The sequence below is a fragment of the Lissotriton helveticus genome, chromosome 9 (genome assembly GCF_964261635.1).
Source record: "Lissotriton helveticus chromosome 9, aLisHel1.1, whole genome shotgun sequence".
NCBI lineage: Eukaryota > Metazoa > Chordata > Amphibia > Caudata > Salamandridae > Lissotriton > Lissotriton helveticus.
Window position 1 is genome coordinate 33,866,535 of NC_136070.1, and position 26,553 is coordinate 33,893,087.

The following is a 26,553-nucleotide window of genomic DNA, read 5'->3' on the forward strand; positions in this document are numbered from 1 at the left end:
TGTAGTAATGGAAAGTGGAGATGCTGTACAGAGGGCACAAAGCGTGGTAGGGAGTAAACAATGTTTAGTAGAGAGGGAAAGGGCAGACGTAGAGAGGAGGTAATGGGAGATAGAGAGAAAGAAAGGTGTAATGGAGAGGAAATAAGAAGGCATGGTAGAGAGAGAGGTAGCAAAGTGTACTAGGGAGAGAAAGGGGAGGTTAGGTAGAGCGAGGAAAAGGTGTGGTAGAGAGGAAATAAAGGATGGTTTGGAGGGCATGAGGCAGTGTGGTAGAGAAGGAACAAGGTGTGGAACAAAACAAACACGGAGAGGAAGAACAATTTGAGGACAGAAAGGGAGCAAAGTGTGGTAGAGAGGGCATGAAGAGGTGTAGGAGAGAGCAAAATGAGGTAGTGGGGGAGCAAGGTGTAGTAGAGAGGAAAAGTAAAGATTATGGAGAGAGGGAACGAGTTGTGGTAGAGAGACAATACATTTTGGAATGGGGGTAATGAAGCAGTGTGGTAGAGAGAGAACAGGGTGTTGTAAAGGAAAAGCAGATGTAACAAAGTATGGTAGAGAGGGAATTAGAAGGTGTGGGAGAGAAGGAGAAAGGTGTGGAAGAGAGGGGATGAGGAGGTGTGGGGGATAGAGAGCAAAATGTGTTAGAGACGGAACTCAATGTAGCAGAGAGGGAAAATGGAGATGAAGTAGAGATGTGATTAAGTGTGGTTTAGGTGAAATAGAGGATGGTTTGGATGGAATGAATTAATGTTGTAGAGGGAACGGAAGTGGTAGAGAGAAGAGAGGTGCAGTTGAGAGAGAGTAAACTGTGGTAAAGGTGGGAAGAGGAGGAATGGCAGAGAGGGAACAAGGTGTCGTAGAGAGAAGAGAGGTGTGGCAGAGAGGGAGCAAGCTGTGGTAACAGTGGGAAGAGGAGGATTGCTAGAGAGGAGAAGAAAGGTGTGGTAGAGAGGGATTAGGGTGTGGTAGAGAGAAGAGAGGTGTGGTAGAGAGGGATTGCGGTGTGGTAGAGAGAAGAGAGGTGTGGTAGAGAGGGATTAGGGTGTGGTAGAGAGAAGAGAGGTGTGGTAGAGAGGGATTAGGGTGTGGTAGAGAGAAGAGAGGTGTGGTAGAGAGGGATTAGGGTGTGGTAGAGAGAAGATAGGTGTGGTAGAGAGGGATTAGGGTATGGTAGAGAGGAGAAGAGAGGTGTGGTAGAGAGGGATTAGGGTGTGGTAGAGAGAAGAGAGGTGTGGTAGAGAGGGATTAGGGTATAATAGAGAGAAGAGAGGTGTGGTAGAGAGGGATTAGGGTGTGGTAGAGAGAAGAGAGGAGTGGTAGAGAGGGATTAGGGTGTGGTAGAGAGAAGAGAGGTGTGGTAGAGAGGGATTATGGTGTGGTAGAGAGAAGAGAGGTGTGGTAGAGAGGGATTGTGGTGTGGTAGAGAGAAGAGAGGTGTGGTAGAGAGAGTTTAGGGTGTGGTAGAGAGAAGAGAGGTGTGGAAGAGAGGGATTAGGGTGTGGTAGAGAGAAGAGAGGTGTGGTAGAGAAAGATTAGGGTGTGGTACAGAGAAGAGAGGTGTGGTAGAGAGGGATTAGGGTGTGGTAGGGAGATGAGAGGTGTGGTAGAGAGGGATTAGGGTGTGGTAGGGAGATGAGAGGTGTGGTAGAGAGGGATTAGGGTGTGGTAGAGAGAAGAGAGGTGTGGTAGAGAGGGATTAGGGTGTGGTAGAGAGAAGAGAGGTGTGGTAGAGAGGGATTAGGGTGTGGTAGGGAGATGAGAGGTGTGGTAGAGAGGGATTAGGGTGTGGTAGAGAGAAGAGAGGTGTGGTAGAGAGGGATTAGGGTGTGGTAGAGAGAAGAGAGGAGTGGTAGAGAGGGATTAGGGTGTGGTAGAGAGAAGAGAGGTGTGGTAGAGAGGGATTAGGGTGTGGTAGAGAGAAGAGAGGTGTGGTAGAGAGGGATTGTGGTGTGATAGAGAGAAGAGAGGTGTGGTAGAGAGAGTTTAGGGTGTGGTAGAGAGAAGAGAGGTGTGGAAGAGAGGGATTAGGGTGTGGTAGAGAGAAGAGAGGTGTGGTAGAGAAAGATTAGGGTGTGGTACAGAGAAGAGAGGTGTGGTAGAGAGGGATTAGGGTGTGGTAGGGAGATGAGAGGTGTGGTAGAGAGGGATTAGGGTGTGGTAGGGAGATGAGAGGTGTGGTAGAGAGGGATTAGGGTGTGGTAGAGAGAAGAGAGGTGTGGTAGAGAGGGATTAGGGTGTGGTAGAGAGAAGAGAGGTGTGGTAGAGAGGGATTAGGGTGTGGTAGGGAGATGAGAGGTGTGGTAGAGAGGGATTAGGGTGTGGTAGAGAGAAGAGAGGTGTGGTAGAGAGGGATTAGGGTGTGGTAGAGAGAAGAGAGGTGTGGTAGAGAGGGATTAGGGTGTGGTAGGGAGATGAGAGGTGTGGTAGAGAGGGATTAGGGTGTGGTAGAGAGAAGAGAGGTGTGGTAGAGAGGGATTAGGGCGTGGTAGAGAGAAGAGAGTTGTGGTAGAGGGAGTAGGACATGGTAGAGAGAAGAGAGGTGTGGCCAAGAGGGAGCAAGCTGTGGTGGAAGGAGCAAGCTTTCGTAGAGGGAGAAAGAGAAAGTGTAGTAGAGATGGAACAAGCTGTGGAAGAGAGGTGAAGAGGAGGTGTGGCAGAAAGAGAACGTGGAGGTGTGATTGAGAGGGAAAAGGTTGTTGTAGAAGGGAAAAGTGAAGGTGAGGTAGGGAGGAGACATTGTGTGGGGGAGAGGGAAAAAGAAAGCCTGGTAGTGAGGGAGCAAGGTGTGGTAGAGAGGGGAAGAGGAGGTGTGGTAGAGAAGCACAAAAGTGTGGTAGAAAGGGACAATGAATGTGTAGTACAGAGAAGAGGTGTAGTATGGAATGCAGACAGATGTAATTTAGAGTGGCCAGGGGACCCTGGGGTAGAAGAGGCAAGCAGAAGTGAAGTACAGGCATTGTGTGGAGGTGGAAAGCGAAATAGAAGTTGGAAAGAGAGCAGGATGAGGTGGGGTAAAGAAAGCTGGAGAAGATGCGGGTAGAAAGTAGTTGAAAGAGGAGGTAGAGCAGAGTTGATAGAGCACTCAAGAATACAGAAGGTGCAAGACGGTGGCCTCGAAAGAGAAGGCTTACATGGAGCTGATGTGATATCAGAAGATGGTGTAGAAAGAAGGCATGAGGTGAGACGGGATAGGTATTTGGATAAAGAAATAGCCAGAAGGGACAGGAGAAAGCTTGAATGGGAATATACAAATGGTGGGCCAAAGGGGAAATAAGCAGGAGGAATGTGGTATTTTGGAAGAAATGGGAAAATGGGAAGAAATGGCAAGATGAGGTGGGAATGAGAAAGCAACAGAAGTGCAATCTAGAGAGTTTAAGAAGGTGGGATGAGAGATCAGATGGGTTGTTAGTGTGGGGTTTAAACGGTGAGTGTACTTAGAAAGAGTACATATGGTGCACTCATGTTGGGAATGGCAGGAAAAAAGCTAATTTGAAATATCCTAGATGAGAGTACCTGGGAAGTACTACTGTGGGATACCCCGGGTCGGATACTTGAGCAAGAATGCCAGGGATGTATTACTGCGAGATTGGCTAGTTAAGGGCGCCAGGTGGTTATTAGTGTTGAATGCCCACAGTGAAGATGCCATTGAAGCGATAGCATTGCAGTGTGGTACACCTAATGTGCTGGTGCCAGGGACATGTTATTGCGAGATACCCTAGGTCAGCGCGCCAGAGGATGCCAGGATGCAGAATACCCAGGGCGAGCAAAGAAGTGTTCATCTGACATATGTAAATCTCAAGATGCCTGGAATGTGCTTGCCTAAGATTCTCAAGATGGTGCTGTCAGGGACTTGTTGCTGTGAGATACCCAGGGACCTACTGCAGTGAGAGACGTGTGGACATGTTGCAGTGCAATACCCACAGTAAGGGTGCCGAGGAGGTATTAGTGAGGTATACCCAATGCTGAGGTGCCAGGAAGGAGTCAGTCAGTCATAGCCGGGATGAGGATCCAGATAAGTGTTCTTATGGGATAGCCATGGGTGGGGTCATCGTAAAAGTCTGTGTATGTGAAGAGTGGAAAACCTGCTGATGTTTGGACTCACCTGCCTCCCTGGGGAGTTCCTCATTTATCCTTTGGTCACAGATCAGAAGTTGGCAATTCTTGCCTGTGCCGTTGGTTCTCCCAGCGAGAAGCGTGGCTTCCTCTGTGCCAAGAGTTACTGTATCTGCTGGTACTAAATGTGGTCACTGCCAACGGATGTATGACATTACAACGCATGCTTTTACATCGCATGCCTTTACAAAGCGGTTTTTACAACGCAAACCTTTACAACACATAGCGCTTTGGGGTGCTGGATAGTGAATAGTTTAATTTACTATTCCAACTCCAGTCCCCGTGGACACTAGGGAAGGTGTTGGATAGTAAATTAAACTTATTCCCTATCCTAGAGCGTTGTAATGGTTTGCGCTGTAAAAGTTGCGTCGTAAAGGCACTGCGTGGTAAAAGTTGCGTTGTAAAGGATGTTTCCCCTGCCAACCCCACTGTTGGTGTCATCTTTGCTGTCTTGCTGAATGGTGAAGATGACCCACTGCTGTGATTGACGCTTCTTTTCTCAGACCTGCTCAGCCCCGGCGCCGAGTCCGATGTGGTCATGGATGTGGGAGGCGAAGAGAACGGAGGTGCTGGTGACGACAGCCGCAGGGGGCTGATAGAGGACCTGGAAGAAACTCTAGCCCAGGAGTCTGGGACCTGCCCGAACAACGACCACCGTGACAACGAGGAGCTGCAGGACCACGATGCCGACCCAGACGAGGGCAACAGGATGATCAGGTAAGCCAGTGGTTGCTCATGAAGTCTGATGACTTGGCCAATCACTAAGGAGCTCTGGTACCCTCAATGTGCATCTCATACACTCATACTTCTGTGATGGTGGCCTACGTGGTATAAAACAATGAATGTTTTGTTATGTTACATTATGTTCATGGTATTTATTTAACATACATCCTCCAATGCATCATTAGCCCGTACTCGGCCTGGAAGGTCCATTGTCCTCTACAGATTTTGGGCCATATGTATCATTCCAAATTGCGATCGCAAATGCTGAAATTTGCAGAATTTTGGCATTTGCGATCGCAATTGGGCTTAATGGTATGTATGAAAGAAAAATTGCCTTGCAAAATAAGGAATTGCAAAATTTGCGATTCCCTATTTTGCAATTGCATTTAAGGAATCGCAAGTTGCGATTCCTTAAATGCAGTGTAAGAGGCACAGAAAAATTGAAATTTGGCCTCAAGGAATCGCAAATTACCACCATCAAGTTGATGGTAATTTGCAATTTCTTTGAAAATGCCCAAGAGGTCCTGCCAAGCAGTTGTGTGCACTTAGGGAGTTCAAACCAATCCTCCCCCTGCTCTGGACAGCCCCACCCCTCCCGAGAGCCAATGACTGCAATAGGAGAACTAAAATGATAATAACAGAATGTTATTATCATCTTTCATTTTTCCTTCTGAGCACTGGAGCGACGCTCCTCCGCCTTGGCAGAGGAGCCGCCACTGAGCTTGGGTCAAACCGTACTCTGGTCCCCTGGTGAATTACCAGATTGCGTGGCACCATCCTTCTGCCCCCAACAACCTCACTTTTTTTACTCAGCACCCCTCCCCTGAGAGCTTGGTAGTGCAAGCTTCATCCAGTCAGACACACCTGAATACCTTCCCGTCTACTCCCCCAGATAAGGAGTCTAAAAGAAAGGAGACTTTTGTGAAGACAGTATTTTTTCCCACAAGTTTGGCTCTCCAGTCTGTCAATTCCAGTTGCCATTTGGGCCGCTTTTGCCAACCTCTCTGAGGTTCTGTCGCTCAAGTCCTCCCAGGTGAACCGGAAGACCTTCATCCTGTACGGACCCATGTCATACAGGATAGCTGTGACGCCGCTAAATTTAACATCCGCTGTGGCTTGCATACCACAGATTGCATTGGGTGAGCCATTAGCACTAGCGTTGCTATCCATCGCCATGCCTGGTTTAGATCAGCAGGTTTTTCGTGTGATGTTCAGTCGTCCCTTATATGGACATGCCCTTTGATGTCCATATGGGATCAAGCGGACTCTGCTCTGAAGCGTTCCAAAGAAAGCAGGGCCTCAGTGCACTTCTTGGATTTGTCTGCTCCACCACACCAACTACATCAGCTCTTTTGATCTCACTGCGGCTCTGGTAGGGGTGCCGGATATAGACAGCCAACCGGCCACTATAACTTCAAGAAGGTTCCCCGCTGTTTCATGGCCGTGACCCAGCACTCCAGGACAGTGCTCCAGTCAGTCCACCACTTCCTCCTGCCTCCGACCTGTCTTATTTTAGTCCTCTCAGCACTTTCCTTTGGATGGACAAGTTCAAGATGCTCACTCTGGCCCAGTTCTTGTGTGCCATCAACCGTGGACCCTGGAGTTGGACAAGGAGGATGCTTATTTTCACATCCTTGCCCTGTGTGCCCTTAGGCACTATCTGCTGTTCATGTTGGGATAGGAGCATTTCCAATTTGCTGATCTACCCTTTGGTTTTACAAAGGCTCCTTGGGTGTTCACAAAATTGATGACGGTGGTGGCAGCACCCCTCCCGAGGTCAGGAGTCCCTGTCTTCCCCTACCTCGATGACTGGCAGCTGAAAGCGGGTTTGCCCCAGACAGTCGTCACCCACCTCCAGGCTACGGCGAACCTCCCAACATCCTTGGGGTTCACTTATCAACATGCCAAAGTCATACCTAACTCCTTCTATGACGCTCGCTTCCATCGGAGCCATCCTGTACACAGTCTGCTTTCTTGCCTTACCTCTGGACAGGCGAGTCCAGGACATTCAGTCTATGATCCCGATCTTTGAACCTCTGTCCTGGATTTCAGTGAGGTCAACTCTTGGACTGCTGGGACTGATGACCTTCTGCATTCAGCTGGTCAATAACACCAGGTGGCTTATACGGACTCGACAATGAGATCTGAAGTCTCAGTGGGCACAAAATCTAGGGGATAACCCCGACCATGTCCAAATCTCGGTGGAGACTGCAAATGACCTGCAGTGGTGGCTGCTGAGCCGTGTTTGAGTCAGTGGCAGAGCCCTCTCCCTGCCACACCCAGCACTGACAGTGGTAACTGATGCCTCCCTCCAGTTTGGGGTGGCCACCTGGGAGAGGTGGAGGTCTCTGGTCTCTGGTCTCCGGCCAAGGTCCAGCTCCACATCAACCTTCTGGAGATGCAGGCCGTCTGCTTGGCGTTGAAAGCCTTCCTGCCTTCCATCAAGGAAAGGCTGGTGTAGGTACTCTCTGACAACGCCACCACCATGTGGTATTGCAACAAACAAGATAGGTTTCGGTTGTGGACCCTGTGCCAGGAGATGGCTGGACTACCGGGGGAGCTTCCTGGTGATGAACCACCTGCCGGGATCTTTGAACGAGTGGAAGAACTCTGTCGCTGATGCTTAGCGGATCACCAGTGGCAGTTACAGTCAGATGTGGTGCAAGGTTTCTTCCACGCATGAGGAGAACCTTGGTGCGATCTCTTGGCCACCGCCGAGACCGCGCAATGGCAACAGTTCTGAACGTTGGAGTTCCCAAAGCGTCTCTCTCTCTCTCTCTCTGAGTCGTGTTCCACCTTCAGTGGGACTCGGAACACCAGTACGCCTTCCCACTGATACCTCTTCGACCTCGAGTTCTGAAAAAGATCAGAACTGCCCTTGCCCAAGTCATCCTATTGGCTCCAGATTGGGAACAGAGTGTCACATGTACAAAGTGTTTTCGTGGTCGCAAACGGGCCGATTTACAGAATCGTCCCATTTGTGAATGCAAAAACTCTTTCTAAAATGTACAAAGCCCTATTCGCCATTTGGTAACCTATTACCGAATCGCAAATTGGGTTCGCGATTCGGTTTAAAGAAGGGGCTTGTTTAGGGCGTCCCTTCCCAACACTGAATCGCAATGGTATATGTGAATGTTTTGCGACCAAAATGCGGTCGCAAAATATTCGCATTTTACTGCCTACTTCTAGTAGGTGGTAACACATTCGCAATGTCTTTTTATAGTTTAATTGTAACATCACTGTTCATTTGTAATAGGAGAATGGCTTTACTCCTGTTCTTTAATAAGTTATTACAGTTGAGTTGTGGCGTCACAATGCCTGCTGCCAGAGTCGACAGACAGCGTGAAGCACAAGCCCCGCCCCCAGTCGGCCTGTGGCTGCTGTTTACACCTTGAGAGGGATCATTAGCTTCCCGCTCTTTTTCAGAAGGGTCTTTCATGAATATGCACAGTCACGAGCTGATGAGGAGACATGTATGATGCAATGTTTACTTACTGCCCTGCTGGAGTTCAAGGTAATAGGCAGGAACCTGTCTGCGTGCTTCCACTACTCTGAATTGTAGCCACTTTTAAAAGCGGAATATTAAACTGCTTAAATTATTCTCAAAGAAAATCTGCAGACACGCCGATCGGAGTCTGAAAGGGTTTATTAACAAAATGAAAAAAAGAATTCTGTGAATCACAGATTTATTCCACCAGGGGGTCCTCAGCAAACCATAATGGAGCGAAGTCGGTAAACAAAGGAAAGGCACAGACAGCATTCCAAACAGAGACGACCACAGAAGATCACACAACTCTGAAACAAAGCAAGTGCGCTGTGCACACCGAGAAAGGAAGACGTCCTTCGGTTGTAACAAGAATGTCGACTTTCCAGATAAACTAATCGACACATCCTCGTCTCAGGAGCAAATACACCATAAACCTTTCATGTATTTTATGGATCTCTTTTTGTATGCCCAGGGAAACGTCTGATATGAAAATACAACACTCATACCTGCAGTTGGACCAACTCCACCTTTGAGAGCCGAGCATTGTTTGTGAAACAAGCATTTGCAATGCAATAGGTCTTGCATTTGAGAACGTTTAAGCTATTGGCATTGTAAATGACAATGCCATTTATTTAAGTGTTTTTTAAAGCAACACATATATAAAAGACATTGTTGTTTATAATGCCAACAGCTCAATTTCTCGCAAATGCGAGACCACTCTAATGGTGGCCGCGCCTCTTTCTTTAGAAACTGCTCGCTGTATGCAGGTTACAGCGAGCAGCTTTCGAAGAAAGGGGCGCGGCCAACATTAAAGTGAAAGCGGATATGGTCAGCTTTCAGGCAAAGCAAAACATTTTAATATAAATTTAAAAGGTTCCGTAGCGCAGCCACTAAAGTGAAATTGGCCTGACTGTAAGTGAAATCATTAAATAAGTGCGGCTGCTATAGTTAAAGCAGACTCCTCTATAATTTAAAAACCAATATTATAAAAGCAGGTGCTGCTGAGGTGTCGTGGGTGGAATAGGGGAAGATCATTAAAGAAAATAGTGCTCAACGACTTATAAAGCAGACCGTGTAACAACACAAGTAAAAAGTAAAGTCGTTATTGGAGGTTATAAATGCAGACATTGTGGTACCAAGGAGGGACTAGCAAGCCTATTCACAAATGAAAAGCAACGATTTTGCAGGACAGTAACAGGAGCCACTTGAAAAGATGGGCAGGAAATGGGCGGAGCTTCTATGCCGTACCTCACTACAGCATGCCTCACAGAGCAGCGCTCGCGCTGCCCAGGCTCGACCTAAAAAATAAGTATCAGGGCCCTTGCCAGAAGTCCACTACAGCTTGCACCACCCATTGTCCCCACTAACACTGCCAAATACGGTACGAACCCAACATTTTTTTTTAATCGTCACACACAGTGCTCGTGTGTTCATGACGAGCTGAGCTCGTCACTGCCACACCCGTTCCCGTGGAACGCTCAGCGCAGCCGGGGAATTATCCCCGCGTGTGAGCGCTCCACGGCTCATGACGAGCTGAGCTCGTCATGAGCACGGAAAGGGTTAATTTCACAAGCAGTAACATGTTAAAAGGGTCGACGTGTCAACACAAGTTACACTATCTCATTAGTTTCGCTCTTCGACATCAAGTGTAATATGACAGAGGGACATGTTTTGTTACCATAAATAAAAACCCTCAAATGGTCACATCTTGATTTCTTGGCAGCAATATATATGCATGTGCATGTTTTACTTCTACCCTCTTTACAATGGCAGGATACTCACCTCCGGTGGTGATTGCAATGAATGTCACCACTTCAGGTGATCTAAAGTGAAAGAAAAAATGGGAAGCCAGGTAAATTAGGATTTCAAAAATATCATTTCAGGGGATGTTACGATTAGAATGATTAAGCTTTAAGTTATACTCGAGCCATTATTCTAAAGAAAGTATAGATTTGAACGAATGGCACGAACTTCAGCAGTGTTTCCTCCTCTACTCAATTTATGAATAACAGAGTTAACAGAGATTACAAATTCAGGAATGTATAGTACTATTCTTACCTGATGCAGTAACATGTTTTACTTTTGTTATTCAGTAACATTAAAAATCAGAACAGGATTTGAATAAAATAATCAGTATGTCATACTAAGATTCTGTAGCTTTGATCATTAAGTGCTCCAAAATGATTTATTCAAAGGGAACTTACAACGGGTGCTTACAGCCCTTAAAGCCCAAACTAAATTCTGGAAGAGTTTACCTCTGACGCCAACGGGTAAAACCACCCTCTCTAAAATGGCAATCTTCCCCAAATTACTTTATTATTTTATCAATCTACCTGTATACTATAGGTGGGCAGAGTTTGCAAAGTTGCACTATGTGGAATTCTGCAAAGTTGCATAAAAACTCAGTGGATATCTGCAGAGTTGCATAAAACCTCAGTGGAATTCTGCGGAGTTGCATAAAAACTCAGTGGAATTCTGCAGAGTTGCATAAAACCTCAGTGGAATTCTGCGGAGTTGCATAAAAACTCAGTGGAATTCTGCAGAGTTGCATAAAAACTCAATGGAATTCTGCAGAGTTCCATAAAAACTCAGTGGAATTCTGCGGAGTTGCATAAAAATTCAATGGAATTCTGCAGAGTTGCATAAAAACTCAGTGGAATTCTGCGGAGTTGCATAAAAAGTCAGTGGAATTCTGCAGAGTGGCATAAAAACTCAATGGAAATCTGCAGAGTTCCATAAAAACTCAGTGGAATTCTGCAGAGTTGCATAAAACCTCAGTGGAATTCTGCGGAGTTGCATAAAAACTCAGTGGAATTCTGCAGAGTTGCATAAAAACTCAATGGAATTCTGCAGAGTTCCATAAAAACTCAGTGGAATTCTGCGGAGTTGCATACAAATTCAATGAAATTCTGCAGAGTTGCATAAAAACTCAGTGGAATTCTGCGGAGTTGCATAAAAAGTCAGTGGAATTCTGCAGAGTGGCATAAAAACTCAATGGAATTCTGCAGAGTTCCATAAAAACTCGGTGGAATTCTGCGGAGTTGCATAAAAACTCAGTGGATTTCTACGGAGTTCCGCTCTGACCTAATTCTAACACGTGTGACGTGTCCACTGTGCTGCTGAGGATGCAGAGGTCCTGAGTTTCTTCTCATCAACCCCCCACAACTTTTTCATTTTTTTTTTACATTCTGGTGTTTTTAGTAGTGGATTTATAAATGGACAAACAAGTACAGCAATGCAGTGCAAAACAAGTAGCCTGGATAAGCTACCAGCACATATTAAAACTGCAGATGTCAGAAGTCCACACTAAAGAACAATGGAATGAGGAACACGCTGTACTAGCTCTCCCAAGTGAACAATTTGGATAGCCAAGCCAACATTATTTAGTAAGTACAATACACAGCACACCACCGGGGTGGGGGAATTACTCGCTACTGTTATCAAAGTGTCACACATATAACGTGGGAATGTCATACGCTAACAGCATGATGAGACCCCCTCTTTGATGGATTGAAACCTGCGACCCCCCTCCCCTCCACCCCCCAGTGCCTTGAGACCCTTACAAGTGAGTAGTTGCGCTTAACAAACACCTGATTCATGAATAGGGTGAAAACTTCGACACCCTGAAACCAGTACTTTAGTGTCTTCCGCGCAAGATTGGTTCAAAGCCATGGTAAGGCTAAATAAAGCAAGAATTTACATTATGCACACCACAGAGACCAACCTTGCAGTTTTGAAGGATCTGGTCGCAGTACAGGGAGATCCTCTAGGTCGTCGACAGTCGAATGTCAGACATGTAGAATGGGGGCAGTGGCAGCATGTCCACGGGGCCCGGTGTAGGCTCAGCAGCATTTGTCTCCTCTGGGCCATCCAGCTGCGGAGGCAGCAGCCATCTATGGACTTCGGCACCATGAGTTGCCCCATGCTTCAGGGGCCATGGCGACACCAGAACCGAGTGCACCAGTGAGGGCTGCAATGCATATCCTCCTCAGGCCGCCAGCGTCGCCTTCATCGTGCTGCTCAGACAACATCTCCGCGATCAACCCCTTGGCTCCAGAATTCGCGGCCATTTCTTATTTGCTTCAACCGACACTGGCCGCGACGGTTTCTTTGCACAGGAGGGTCAGACCAGGCCAATCAGCAAGATCCGTGCACAGCCCGATGAGCTTAACTGGCCAGCCCCAACAAGAGAGTGGATGCTCATGGCTCTTGTGTTATTGTAGCCAACTCACTAACGCTATGGGTGGGCAGCGGGGGAAAACTCCGCCATGCGACAAAAGCATAGTTTGTTGCTGAACTTTGTGCTCCCGGCAGAGTGCGGAGTTGGCAAAACTCTGCTGGTTCACCACCCAACCCTACTGTATTCCCTCCCTGTGCCTATTTCCGTGAACTGGATGTATTGTTGGGAGATTTTACTGGGAAGACAAACAATGGGTATCGGCAAACTCCAGCTACTGGTGGGGAAAGGCAGACTGGGAGCCCCATTCTTTGAGTCACACTACCTTGCAGCCCAGCTTCAGTGGATGTTCCACTAGTTGACTAGTATCAACCTGCACGAAACCGGCACTGGTGATGGCCCTCTATCGCCGGCATGCTTTGCCAGTTTTTCCAGCCCTTCTTCAAGCTAAAGCAATCATGGTCTATGCATGTCTGGGTGACCCGCAAATGCCTCAATCGAATTCTCCACATAAGATGCCAGGTCCTAATCTATGCACCAAATATTCCAGCCACCCCGTCCTGCTTGGATGCCCGTGGCCTACCCCGCCAACACCTAACATACACACCTGCACCACCACTTAACTATCCCCCTTGCGCCACAGTTTTGTTACATAACATAACGTGCAATCATAAAGTACACGTTCATCAGAAGGGTATCTTGGCACTGAATAACAGATGTTGTTACCCAACTCAATGGTACTAATTATATCGACCTCAAACGTTTGAAATCCTGAGTGGACCACCTGAGATTTGAACCCGTGACCATGAGGTCGAACACAGCACCCCACAGTGGATGCATTAGTCCACTAAGCCATCAGAACCAGCCCGTTATAGAAGAGATACACACATTTCCTGGCACACGGCCAGTGTTCAACACTGTATGAGCCATGGGTCAACTAGACCTAGTCCGCATGTTTCACTATGTGTCCTGACTGACAGGGGGCAGGGCCCAACTGTTATAACCTGCTTTCTAAATATTTCATTCTTACAGGTTGGACTGAGAATGAGTGGCGTATTCACTGCGTATCACAATTGAACTTTCATTATATTTACTCGACTGCGATTGTGATAAACTGTATACAAAAAACTCAATAAAAAGAGTTGAAAAAATGAATATGTTTTGATGAATAAGTTATAGAAAATAGTTTTTTAAAATGTTTATTTCATATTATTACTAGTTACAAACGTACTTTCGAATTCATTTTTAATTTGAACTTTAACAAGAAGAAAATTCCAATTATGGCACTCTGCAAGTAGTTACCAGATCATAGAGACTTTCAGATAGGTGAGAGGTAATCACGTTGTTGGCGTTCATACGTAGGCAGAAGATGATGCCGACTATATGATGGATCATCCGATCATCCGTAGTCAATCTTTCATCCTCAATGGCAAAATATGATATGCCTAGTTGGTTATTTTGACGAAATGATGAGTTTCACCCATTTCATAACTAAGTGCTCACTGGTAATCTTTGGTGGCCATGATGTATATATTTTTGTACTTTTAATAATTTTCAGGAATATTTATTTGGGAACAATATTGAGATCGGTTGCCTAACAACACATTGATTGTTGCTACTTGGGAGCGCTTACCAGTTTTTGTAAATGCTAAAAAATTGTGAACAATGGATTTAGAAAGTGTTTTTGCGATTATTTATGTAGTAATGATTGGGGAGAATTTTTGTGTGCTTTAATAGCTTTATTTAAACACCAACAAGTACAATAATAAAACATATGCAGCAAGCAATGATGTCATAAAAGTAATCAAAACATGCAATGCAATATAAAACAAATAATATAAAAAATAAAATATTGACCATGTGAAACTAAAGGGTTTGTGAGTTTTAGGACTAGAAAGGGATTAAAGACGACTAGAAAGAAAAAGGAAAAGATATAAAGAAGACAATAAGAGTACAAGAGTAAGAGTGTGAAGACCGAGAATAAAGCAAGGAAATAAAAGTATGAAACATCAGTGCTAAAAATAGAGAAATAAGAACAAAACATTGTAAGTAATATGACAATTCAGAGGCTATTGATGTTCAAAGGGGTTGAAAATTCTCAGCTGTAAAAGCAAAATACACATAAAGCTTTTTTAGAGACATTAATTAAGTAGGTAGTTATTGGAAGCTGTTAGAAGGGGCGATCTCAGAGGGCCAGTTTATGCTCACCCGACAACCCGGGACCCACCTCTCCCTCCAGTACTGCCGAGTCTTAACGTGAGATCCCCGCCGGGGAGGACTTAGAGCCTAGGATCGTAAACACTGAACTCACACCACACTTACGAACGGACACCACACCGTAGGTTTTCAGTAACAAGTTCTTTATCAACAATAAAAGAAAGGCTGCCGCACTCTTATTTACAAGCGATCGAGGGATCGTAAAGTCTCAGGAATTCGGGAAGAGGGAAGCGGGACAGTCTTAGTTTTTAGGCTAGCACGAAGCGTACCCTGCGCACAGCTCTCGATCCTCGAGCCGGGGGATATGGACGATGGTAGTCGTACTAGCTGCATCACTCACTTCGAGTCGGTTCAGGTCGTGTTGGTAGCGTCGATGGTCCAGCCGGACCAGAGTACTCCTCGAGCCGCGACGAGGTCAGCAGGGCTCGATCCGGAGGTGTTCTTGAGGAGCCGCAACAGCATCAGCAGGGCTCAGGAGGTTTCACGAAGATCTCTTTAAAGTTCAAGCTCAAGTCGCGACGAGGTCAGCAGGGCTCCGATGTTCTAGTTCCGTCTTTACGAGGACGAGCCGCGACAGCGTCAGCAGGGCTCCGATGTTTCCAGTTCCGTGTTACGAGAAGGAGCCGCAACAGCGTCAGCAGGGCTCAAAGAGTTCGGAGGTTCAGTTCTCCCCAAGGGTCAGCCGCGATCAGATCAGCAGGGCTTTTCTTGTCCAGGATACAACTGCCCGCTAGTTGTTGGGTGAGCCTTGATATAGTCCATTGGCCCTTTGATGTCCGGGCCCTCACAGGCGGAGGTCTCATGCCTTGGGGGCTGGTCGTTGGAGAGGTCCGGCGGTTGGCTCTTTGATCCTTTCGAAGATGCGTCCGGGGATTCCCAGACGCCTAGCAGGGTCTGGAGCCAGCACTCGGGGAGGCCATAGGTGTGATCGAAACCGGCCCACAGGGGAAGGGCAAAGGTGTGAGAGAAACCAGTCTCTCAGGGGAGGCCGGAGGGCAATCGAAACTCCCTGTCTTATCTCACTCAGGGATCCCTTTACCCCCCAGCCGGGACTGGCGCGCCTTGGAGACTGAGTTTCGCTGGGGGCCGGGGTCATGCTTAGGTCCGAGGAGTCAGGGATCTCGGGAAGGGAAAATGGCTGCCAGGGCCCTGTAGGGTGATGCAGGATCAGGCGCTCGGAGCCGGGAAGGAGGTCGGGGGTATGCGGGGCTGGTCGTCGGCTGGCGGGGTCGTGCAGGGAGTTTGGGCGTACAGGGAACAGGACGACCAGGGGCTTCTGGGTGCAGGGCTATCCTAACAGGGTGCTGAGGAACGGGGGGGGGGGACCACGCCACGAGGCCAGGTCCAACATAAGCCAAAGTGTTTCTCAATTGACAGCAATACGGAGGATCCCACACACGCATGGTCGATGATAACATACTACATACCACCATGCTTTAAAGAAAATATTTGAGGAACACCTCCAATTAATCTTTATTTGATGGAAAGCAATGGGCCAAAAAAGTTTAAACTGTTTATTACGGAATAGGGTTATATCATTGAGCTCAGCTACGCTTTCGCGCAATGTGGTAAAAATGAAGGAAGTATGGAAAATCAACCGGATTTGTCTCCTTATGCCAGAAAGCTAAAGAAGGGGCACATCAGAAAAGCATCTGGAAAAAGTCACTTTTCGGTTGAGCACAAGAACAACATGAGCTAGGGGTAACTGGAGATATTTTCGTAAGAAGTAAGGCTGTATTAGACAATCTATTATATATGAAGAACAATGGCTGGGGAGTATTGGCTGTTCTAGAAGTTTGGTGAATTTTTAGCCATAGTTTGTTCCACAAAGTAGACAGCCCGGTAAGAACAAAGTCCTTCGTCCATTGGAGTTCAAGCTTAGATTTCGGTCTCAATGAGGGAGGAGATGAGAGAAGTCTATGTATGAGGGAGGCTTTAAGAAATTAGGTTACAACCTGAGGGAGCTCAATTTGAGGATACGGGGAGACTGGTGGGCGGGCTATCAAAAGATTAAAAGCATCTAATACTGAGTTTAATGGAAGGGAGAACTTAGAATAAAATGAGATAGGGCAACGGAAATGTGACTTAAACTGGGGAAAGGAAATTGCTTCACTATCTTGAACGAGATCCGGAACCCATGAAAAGAGAGTGTGATGATAGCAGTGAACATGCATGTTTCCACACTAACCACACTAACGACCATATGTACTAACACATTTTTGCATACATTCAGAATGGGTAAACCCTTTGATACATCTGGCCCTATATGATTAACAATCGAGGATTTCGAGAAAAGTAAATAACCCCCCAAAAAAGAAAAGGGAGTAAGTAGTGATTCCTCAATGTAAAGCCATAATGGGGAGAAACAGAAGTGTCATGACCATAGAGAAGCCTGGCAAAGACAGAAGGCCTTTATATTGTTGAAAAACTGGAAAGTTAAATCCTACCTTCTGTTTAGTTTTTTTAAGCATGACCAAAGAGAAACAGGGTCTTTTCCCCTTCCATAAAAAAGGGACGAGAAGTGAGTCACGTTTCTTAAGAGATGGTATAAAGAATAATAGGTGAAATCATCAACTTGTTAGCATCTAAACGAGCTCACCAAGATAAAAATAAAGGATTTCAAATCGGAAGTAAGGATTCAGATTTTGACAAATCTCAGTGATGGAATTAGTGAACTAAAGACCTATATTTGATTCTGATAGAGCTCCAAATAAAGCCAAATAAAGCCCAAAGATTCAAAAGATTGCCTGGTTCAAAATGTTTGTAAAAGGAGTATTTCAGTCTTATTAGAGCTAATTTTATATTCGGAGACGAAAATAGGGTAAGTGCAGTCAGAACTGCCAATGAGATTTCAGAATTGGACGCAATAAGCAGAATGTCATCAGCGTAAGATGCTAACTTTAAATGGTGACTCCCATATTGAAAACCCAAAATTAACGCATTATTCCAGACCCGAGAAAGAAGAGGCTCCAAAGCAAGATGACACAAGAGAGGAGAAAGAGGACCCTGTTGACAGACACCTGTTTGGAGTAGGAAGTAGGGAGATGTCATGCTGTTTACTACAATGGAAGCTCTATGAGATTGATAGAAAACAAAATATTAGAAATAACTCCATGACTGGAACCATGACAATGTAGAGCTGAAAGCATAAAATCCCACTCCAGTCTATCAAAGGCCTTCTCGGCCTCAATTGTGATTGCTGCTAACGAATAAGACAGTTGGGTGCTTTACCAATAACATTGAAAAATAAGAATGTATTATCTAAGGCAAGTCTACCCTTAATAAGCCCTGGTTGTTCTTTCGCAATTAGTGAAGGTAGAAAGGAGTCTAAGGGCAAAGTCAATATTTTTGCAATCTTTTTGAAATCAACATTAACAAGAGAGAACAGGCGATAACTTTTACAATGAGCAGGATCTTTACCAACGTTATGTATGAGGCATAGAGAAGCCTCTTGAAAGTTGCCTGTGGCAGAATCAAATGAGGTAAAGAATTGGAATAACATACTTTTGGTGTTAAAGGTCATAGAAATGATGAAAATTTCAACCGAGAAGCCTCAGGTCCAGGTGATTTTCCTTTCTTAAGTTTGGGAATGGCTTGAGTAACCTCTTGTAAGGAGGTATCTGCTCCCTGAGGAAGAGAGAAATCAATGTCTCTATTCCTGGAATGGTCAGTATTCCTCAAATAATTCACAACGTCAACTTGGTGAGGCTCAACACCCGGCGTAAATAGACACCAATAAAGTTGTTCAAATTTAGCAAGGATTTCACCATCTTTAAAAATAGTAGACCCCTGAGAGTCCTGTAAACAATCTATCCTGGTTCGTTGTTTCCAAATCTCCAGATAAATAGCCAGTAGCTTTCCAACTTTATTGCAACGTCCATAGTTTCGAGCACTACTTTTGAGTAACATGGTGGAGGCATAATTTGTAGAAATTTTGTTAAATAGCAACTTGGCTTTAACTAAATAATGCAAGATTGTAATAGATTTAGACAAATAAAATTAATGCTGTAATGTTTTGATAGATGATAGCTACTCCTTATGTTCTTTGAGAAAATATTTCTTTTTTAAGGCTACATACAGCCAGATTCATGAATGCAACATTCTGCGAATTCCAAATTGCGATAAATACCGAATCGCAATTTAGATTTCGCAGAATGGCATTCATGAAGAAATGCAATTAAAAAAGCGAATCGCAATCAGCCGCAATTGGCGATTGCGATTTTGCCCCAATCGCATAATAATCGCAGAATCGGCCGATTTCCATGTTGAAATTGCGATCTCGCAATTACCGAAATCGCAATTTGCGATCTCGCTAACTGCGAGATCGCAAAAACGGGAAGTCGCATTTCGAGCCAATGATGACATCACAACCAGGAAGTAAGCTGTTCCCTCCCTCATTCAGAACACTGAGCCTGAAAGTGGAAGCAGTACTGGGAAGAGCTCCACTACAGTCAACTTGCAGCACCACAGCAGGACATTAACTACCTCCAAAATGTCAGAGAAAGCAGCAGGGAGCAGTGCCCCAGGGAGGAAGAGGAAGATAAAGTTCTCGGAGCAAGAACTTGAGATCCTCATTGAAGGAGTCTGTAAGGACCACGCCCGCCTTTTCGGCAAGGACTCCCGGAGGGTGCCGGAGGCTGACAAGCGCCGCATCTGGCTGCGCATCCGCGCCAAGGTCAATTCTGTCGGGGTGACCCAGCGGTCAATAGACGAGTTAAAAAAGAGGTGGTACAACCTCAGAGGGCGTGCCAAAGAGCGAATCGCAGAGAGGCTGGGGGAGCGACTTGCCACCGGTGGATAAGACCCCACTGCCACACCCAGCACTCCGCTGGAGGACCTAGTGGAGGACACCCTGACTCCTGAAGCCTGCGTGGGGGTTACCCAGCTCGACTCGTCCCGACCCACCCAACAATCCCAAGGTAAGTGTCATGCGACTGCGACCCCGTCCCCTAACAATGCCCATGACTCCTGAGCTAGCAATTTGACAACCCCAGTAATGCAGGCCATGCACACCTGAAATGCCCTATTGCATTGTGGTAGTTGTAGTGTAATCAAAATTTCCAGATAGCCCAACACAGCCAGACCTGTCAAATCAAAATAATTCCGAAAGCCAGTCAGGGTATGCAAGCCTGCATGCATGTAGCAACATCTCATGTGCAAGATACATATCATTAATCATGCACCTATTTACATCACAGGTGCAGCAGAACAACCCAGCACCTACAGTGAGGCCCTACATATAGAGGAGTTACCGGAGGACACCGAGGGTGAGGGCCAACCTGAACCACGACCAGGACCATCTCAGCCACCTGCAGCAGTACAACCACCACCACCCCATGTGGACAGGGCCACCCCTGCAGCCACAGGTGCCCAGCAACCACCCCAACTGACACCCACGGCGGTGGTACAGGCCACACCACCAGCAGGCAGGAGAGGCGCACAGCCACAGTCAGATCGCAGTCCAGCGGACTGACGCGCCAGCAGCGTGACGCCTCAACACGCGCGGGCAGGGCTGTCCATGTACGGGATCCTGGCCTGGCTATTGAACGCCGCATGCTCGCGGTACATCAGACGCAGGCGTGTCACCTGGCAGCCCTTCATTTGCAGCTGCAGAACACAGCGCAAAATGTTGGACAGCTGACCGCAGCTGTTCGAGAGAATAGCCAGATCCTAGTATCCCAGCAGGATATCACCCGCCGCCGCCACCGCCAGCTGCTGACCCGCCTGTCAGCCTACACCAGGTCCAATTACATCATTGGCAATGCAACCTCACAACTATCCCGCCGGTCCCTTGCAATTCAGGTGCAAATGCTCCAGTGTTGCCAGGACGTTGCCAGGGCACTTGATCAGGTGACAGCAGCAGTGCTCAGTCTGCAGCCAACCGCCCATGGTGAACCAGGGGGTGGTGATGATGCCAGCGAGGGCACGTCAAGCCACAGCAGCATGTCCTTGCCGCCGGTGACCGAACGCCGCCACAGCAGCAGGCCCACTGCAGCATCACGGGCCAACACTGTCATTGAGGACACAGAGAGGCGACTGGGTGCATCAGGACGGCGGCACCAGTGACACTTTTCACTCTGCCTGCAGGGCCATGCTGAATCTAGAAGCAAGCCCTCTACCCCTGCATGGGGACGTATGACGCAATACTGTTCTCATGTGAAATCATGGACAACAAAGGCCACATTATTGTGAATAAACAATAAGAATTTATGGTCTCACGTAAATCCGACTCATTTCATTATTACATTTGTCATGCATGAGTGCAGTGTTGTGTGAGGGGAATGGGTGCACTAGAAACAGTTAATAGTGATGTGGTTGTGGCGCCTGTGTCCTTCTGCAGGATTCTCCCCGCAAGCATGACGCACATGTGCAGGTGGGCGGTTGTCCCCTTCCGACTCACTGCCAGAGATCTCAACAGGTATCCTGCGCTTTGTAGCAATGTTGTGGAGTATTGCACACACGGCCACGATGCGGCAGCAGACCTCAGGCTCGTATTTGAGGGCCCCACCAGTCTTGTGCAGTATGCGGAATCGGCTCTTCAAAAGGCCAAATGTCCTCTCAATGCAATTTCTTGTGCGTATGTGTGCAGCATTGTAACGCCGTTGCTGTTGTTTTGTAGGGTTGAGGTATGGGGTGAGGAGGTACTCACGGAGACCGTAGGCGCTGTCACATGAATGAAAGAGGCACAGGGTGAGTGCATGTTCTGCGCAGCTACATGATCACAGTGTACTATTTGGGGGCATGTGTACTTACCTAGTAGGTGTCCTTCGCCAAAGTCTCCCCTGGCCAGTCGTGTGTGAATGCCGCTGTGCCGGAATATGAAGGAGTCATGTGTGCTCCCCGGGTATTGTGCCACTATGTCCGTGATGAAAGTCTTAGCATTGCACACCATCTGGATATTGAGGGAGTGCGGTTGCGGTACATGTATTCCGTTTGTGCTGGTGGGCAGATGTGGATGTGGGTACAGTCAATGCATCCTATTACATGTGGGAATTGCGCAATGTTGTAGAAATGAAGCTTGGTCTCATTCAAGTCCTGTTGGGTGGTCGGGAATGAGATGTAGTGGTGTAGCCGGGTCAGCATTGCCTCCAGGAAACTCCTTAGGCAGCGGGACATGGTGCTCTGGGATATCCCCCCTGCAACAGCGACTATCCTCTGGAAGCTTCCGGAGGCCAGTAGGTGCAGGCTGCACAAGACCTGGACATGGGTGGGCACGGCATTGGTCCTCCTTGTTGGGTGCTGCATCAGGGGGTCTAGGTCCCGGATCAGCTTGATGATCATTGGCCCGTTCAGGCGGTACCTAGAGTAAATTTGCTCCGCAGTTTGGCCCAGAAGGGTGATCCGCTGGCGGAATATTCGCTCCTGGATCCTGCGTCTGTTCCGTGCTGCAGCCTGGAGCCTTTGCCGCCTGACCACCATGTAGAGTCATGGCATTGTGAGAGTCCTCATGCTCCTACTGTGTTTCCTTAAGTGTGTTTGATCAGGGCTACACCTGTGGCTAGTTTGAATTTTTTTTCTTTTTTTTTTCTTTCCCTTAATGGTTCCCACCTGCTTTTGGTGCTCCTTAAATTGCGCGTCGCAAATAGCGATTTTCAGGTTTTTCGCAACTTGAGAGTTTTTATGAATTGCGTTAGCGAATATTTAGCGAGATCGCAAAATAAATCACAGAATCCATGGATTCTCGCTATTTCCGATTCGCTATAGGGGTTCCTCCTAGATTCTGCGATTTATTTTGCGATTTCGCTATTTATTTTTTGCGATTTCGCAATTTCTTTGCTTTTCACATCATGAATTGCCTTTCTGTTAATTGCGATCACAATAGCTAATTCGCAGCTATTGCGATCGCAATTTTGCTTGATGAATCTGGCTGATAGTTTATTATGGAACCACGAGCATGCTGCTTTAAATGTGTCCCACAACAATGGATCAGAAAGAGTAGGATCGTTACAAATCTCAAATAATTCCAGAGCAAAAGAAGTGAAGGCTAAAGAAAATGTTTAGTCTCTCAATAAAGCGTTATTAAATCACCATCTACCCCTTGGTCTGCTAACAGGAATCATGCCCAAATCAGTAATGACCAGGGCATGATCTGAAATCAGAATGGACTCAATTTTACTGGCGGCAACGTTTCGAGTTTTTTGGCTCAAAAAGATATGATCCAATCTGGATAATGATCCTTGGACTGGGGAGTAGAAAGTATAATCTCAGGAGTTGGGATTGTAAAGTCTCCATCTTTCAATCAAAGCTCTCTGAGACACAGTGGAGCAAAACTGTGTATGCATTTTATGCGGTAGGAATTTATTGGAAGATGGATGCTCTAGAAAAGGGTCCATTTCCTGATTACAGTCACCCCCCCCATAAAAAAATATTCATCCACATATTGAAGATACTTTCCCTCCACATTAGTCCAGAAATTATAATCATCCTGTGTGTGAGCATAAACATTTAACAATTGTGGCTCACTGGTTAGAGGAGGCAGACCTGGAAGCAGAGGTCAGCCCGGGACCAGGGTTCAATTCCCGGCTCGGCGGGGTCTTGAGTCCTAAAATGTCCATGGACTCGACAATTCTCGCTCCGGTGCCTACTCGATTCACGGGTTCACACTCTGCGACTCTGGGCAATAGCTTGCTTAATCTCCACAACGGCCCCTCGCGGCGGGATGCCTGGCTTTCACCTTGCGGATATCCTGCCGGGGTTATCTCACAGGGGAATACCAGGACGGGTTCCCTAAGCAAGCGCTTAAAAACCGCTCGGTGATTTGCACTACATAAGTTCCTGTACATGTACATGTACATCCACCTACCATCATCATCAGTTTCCTGGGATAAGACAGTAAAATCGAACCTTTTGCTACAGTGAATAATAGCCCAATTTTCCTTGTTAAGGGCAGGTGAAGCAAGGACTGTCCCCACCCAATTCTTTTCAAGTTTCGGCAACTCAAGTTCAGAAAGATGAGATTCCTGGATAAGAACCAGATCTGGATTAATTTTACCTAGATGTGTAATAACTCTCTGCCTCTTTATGGGGTTGAAAATATTTTATATTTCATGAAATAACTCTGAATGATATTAACTGTAAAAAATTGGTAGCGAGCTTGGTCTTCACCATTGACCATGAAAAACAGTACAATAGAGAAAAAGCAAGGGAATAAAATGAGGGGAAAGTCCAAATGAAAGAAATAAAAGAGAAAGAGGAAAACACAGATGAGAAAAAGGGAAATACGATAAGAGAGAAAAAGACAGTACATGTCACATATGAGGTGACTGAAAGAACGTACCTGACCGGACTGAGGAAAACGGGAATATGGTGGTGACAACACCCAGTGAAGGTAGTATGACCAGGTAGCAACTCACTTCAACGCCAATATGTATTATATGATAAACAAGGATAAACAAGGAATTCACTTTATTGAATACATCTGTGGCAGAAAAGAAAGGGAAAAGTTAAAAAACCCAATCGTAAAATCATGGCTACAATACAAATAAGCAAGAGAACCATGAAGATAACAAGGAATATGGAAACATATCTGAAAACCATAAGAACTGTAACAAATAAAACAGATTTTCTAGAAAATGTATTAATGTCGGGCAGATCTCGACGTGCCCACAAACTCACTTCTATGATTGTGAATGAAATTCCGCAGTTCAGTGGGTTCCTCGTTGGCTGTAGTCTTGTCTTTATAGGTGACTTTAAAAATACATGGATGGAACATCCCATAAGGAGTACCCACAGCACATAGTGAAGGATGAAGGTCAAGAAATTCCTTGCAGAGATTGACATTGATCCTGGCAGCATCCTTAGTAAGGAAAATCTTTCTTCCAGACCAAATTTATTGGTTTTTGGCCTTTGCAGCATTAGGCACCTTGAGGAGGTCTGTAAATTTCAGAAATAAGAGAATGACACCTGTGAGTTTAGAGGGAGAAGAAGGTGAAATAATATGTTGACTTAACGGCTGTTCTCTTTGAATATTTTACCCAGTTGAAGGTGGTAAATCAACAAGCTCAGGTAGAAAGGAGGCAAAAAATGAAACAGGATCTGCACACTAGAAGACCATATATTCATAGATTGTTTTATCTACTTCTATTTTTCAAATCTTCCAATTGCCTCTTCAACAATGATACTACCTTTTCCAATATAGTAACTTTGTGCATATCATCCTACAGGTCACTGACTCTCTGCTCCACTTTGGAGACCCTTGTCTTTATGAGATACTGTTGGACTTTGGCCCTTAGGGCAGGTTCACCCCTAGGCTTTTTGCTTTAAATGGTGACCTGGCAATGTTGATTTTTGGGATTCTACGCACTTTCACTGTGTCCCAGTGGAAAGTGCGTGCGCACTCTGAGTGCATGTGCTGAGCTAGGCCTGCCCGCCCATAGGAATGCATGGGGAATGTATGTGTCCCTGGTAGTTCCTGATGCGTGGGGTGTACAGGCTTGCGTCTGGTATGTGTGAACTCGTGTGAGTGAATGCTGCGCAACGGTGTATGCAGCATGTATGTGTCTAGTAGGGAAGCGCCATTTCTAGACATGGCTGTACGTGTGCTGTGAGGGTGCTGGCGTGTGATTGGCTGGAGCTGGCTGGCATGCCAGGCTCCAGGAAGTCTGGATGGGTCTGCCCGGTGGTGAGTGGGAGATTTGCATGAGTAATGTGTGGGAGGAGTGTACCTGTGTCCTGGATGGGCTGGGTTTTCCCCACACAATGCTGGCTCCGCCCCCCTGTGGTGTGTCTAATGACCCAAGCCCTGCCAGTGAATAGAGAGGGTGGTTGAGGTAAACAGAGTACTCAAGAACCAGCTGCGACTGGTTCCGCCCCCACTCTGCACCTTCAGACAAAGGGAAATACTGTATAAAAATGGGGCTGTGTCCCCACAGAGGTTGTTCTCTTCTAGGATCCTGAGGGGGCTGTTGCTGCTGTCGCTGGGCCAGAGGACCGCCACTTGGGGTGTCTCCCTGCCTGGAGACCCAGTGTGCTGGCTCTGGGCCCAGCCTTGCCCCCCTGGAAGGACTTTTGGTGGACTCTGTTCTCCCTAGCGCTGGTGAGCGCTTCCTGATTTTCCTAGCGCCTGGGAGCGCTTCGTTTTGCTTATAGCGCTGAGCGCGCTTTATTGCGACCGCCTAGTGCTTGGGAGTGCTGTTGTTTTCAGCCGGTGCCCACTCGGCAATTGCCCCGTGTTGCCAATTTTGAAGTCCCCTGGCAGGTGCCCACCCTGCCAGGGACATTGCTGCCCTCAGATCGAGTGCCACCTCGATTTATTTGCCCTTTTAAAAGAGCCGGTGCCCACCCGGCATCTGCTGTTTACACCCCGCCTGCCTGCCTGAATCGGGCCGCCGCGCTGCCCGCGGTGACCCGGAAGTGAAGGGTCGGCCGGCCAATCCGTGCGCGGCCCCGGGAGAAGCAACCGGAAGTCCCGCCTCGCTGCCGGGAGAGGAGAGCCCAGCAGCGAGGAGAGGCGGCGGAAAGGTGCAGGCGGGGCCCCGTTGCGGAGAGGAGAGCCCCGCCGCCCAAGAAGAAGAGAAGTGTGGGAAGGGAGCCCCCGAGGAGCGGGAGCTCCTGTGAAGAGCCGCCGGGCAGAGGAGACAGCGCGAGCCCTGTGAGTGTCTGCAAAAGGGGAGGGGGCAGTCGGGGCACATTGACGGTGCCCGCCCCTCCCCTCCAGTACGAGGCCCCGAGTGGTTGTGAGCCCGTGAGGCTCCAGGCGGCACTCGTGCAGAGCCCCGAGGGGATCAAGGGGGCACTTGCGGAATCTCGAGTCCCCCAGAGGGGGGGACTCCCACCAAAGGCGCCCCACGTGTTCGCGGGTCCCCCGTGAGGGACCCTCCTGCCCCAGAGGGGCGGC

General features: G+C 47.2%; 1 protein-coding gene across 1 annotated transcript in view; it reads left to right on the forward strand.

Moving 5' to 3' along the window:
* PRKD1 (protein kinase D1) overlaps positions 1-26,553 on the forward strand; it is a 723,569-nt gene that overhangs the window by 525,196 nt on the left and 171,820 nt on the right. Inside the window, exon 7 of the mRNA XM_078659419.1 lies at positions 4,617-4,830. Coding sequence (XP_078515545.1) covers positions 4,617-4,830 — 214 coding nt within the window. The remainder of the gene's footprint in view (positions 1-4,616; positions 4,831-26,553) is intronic.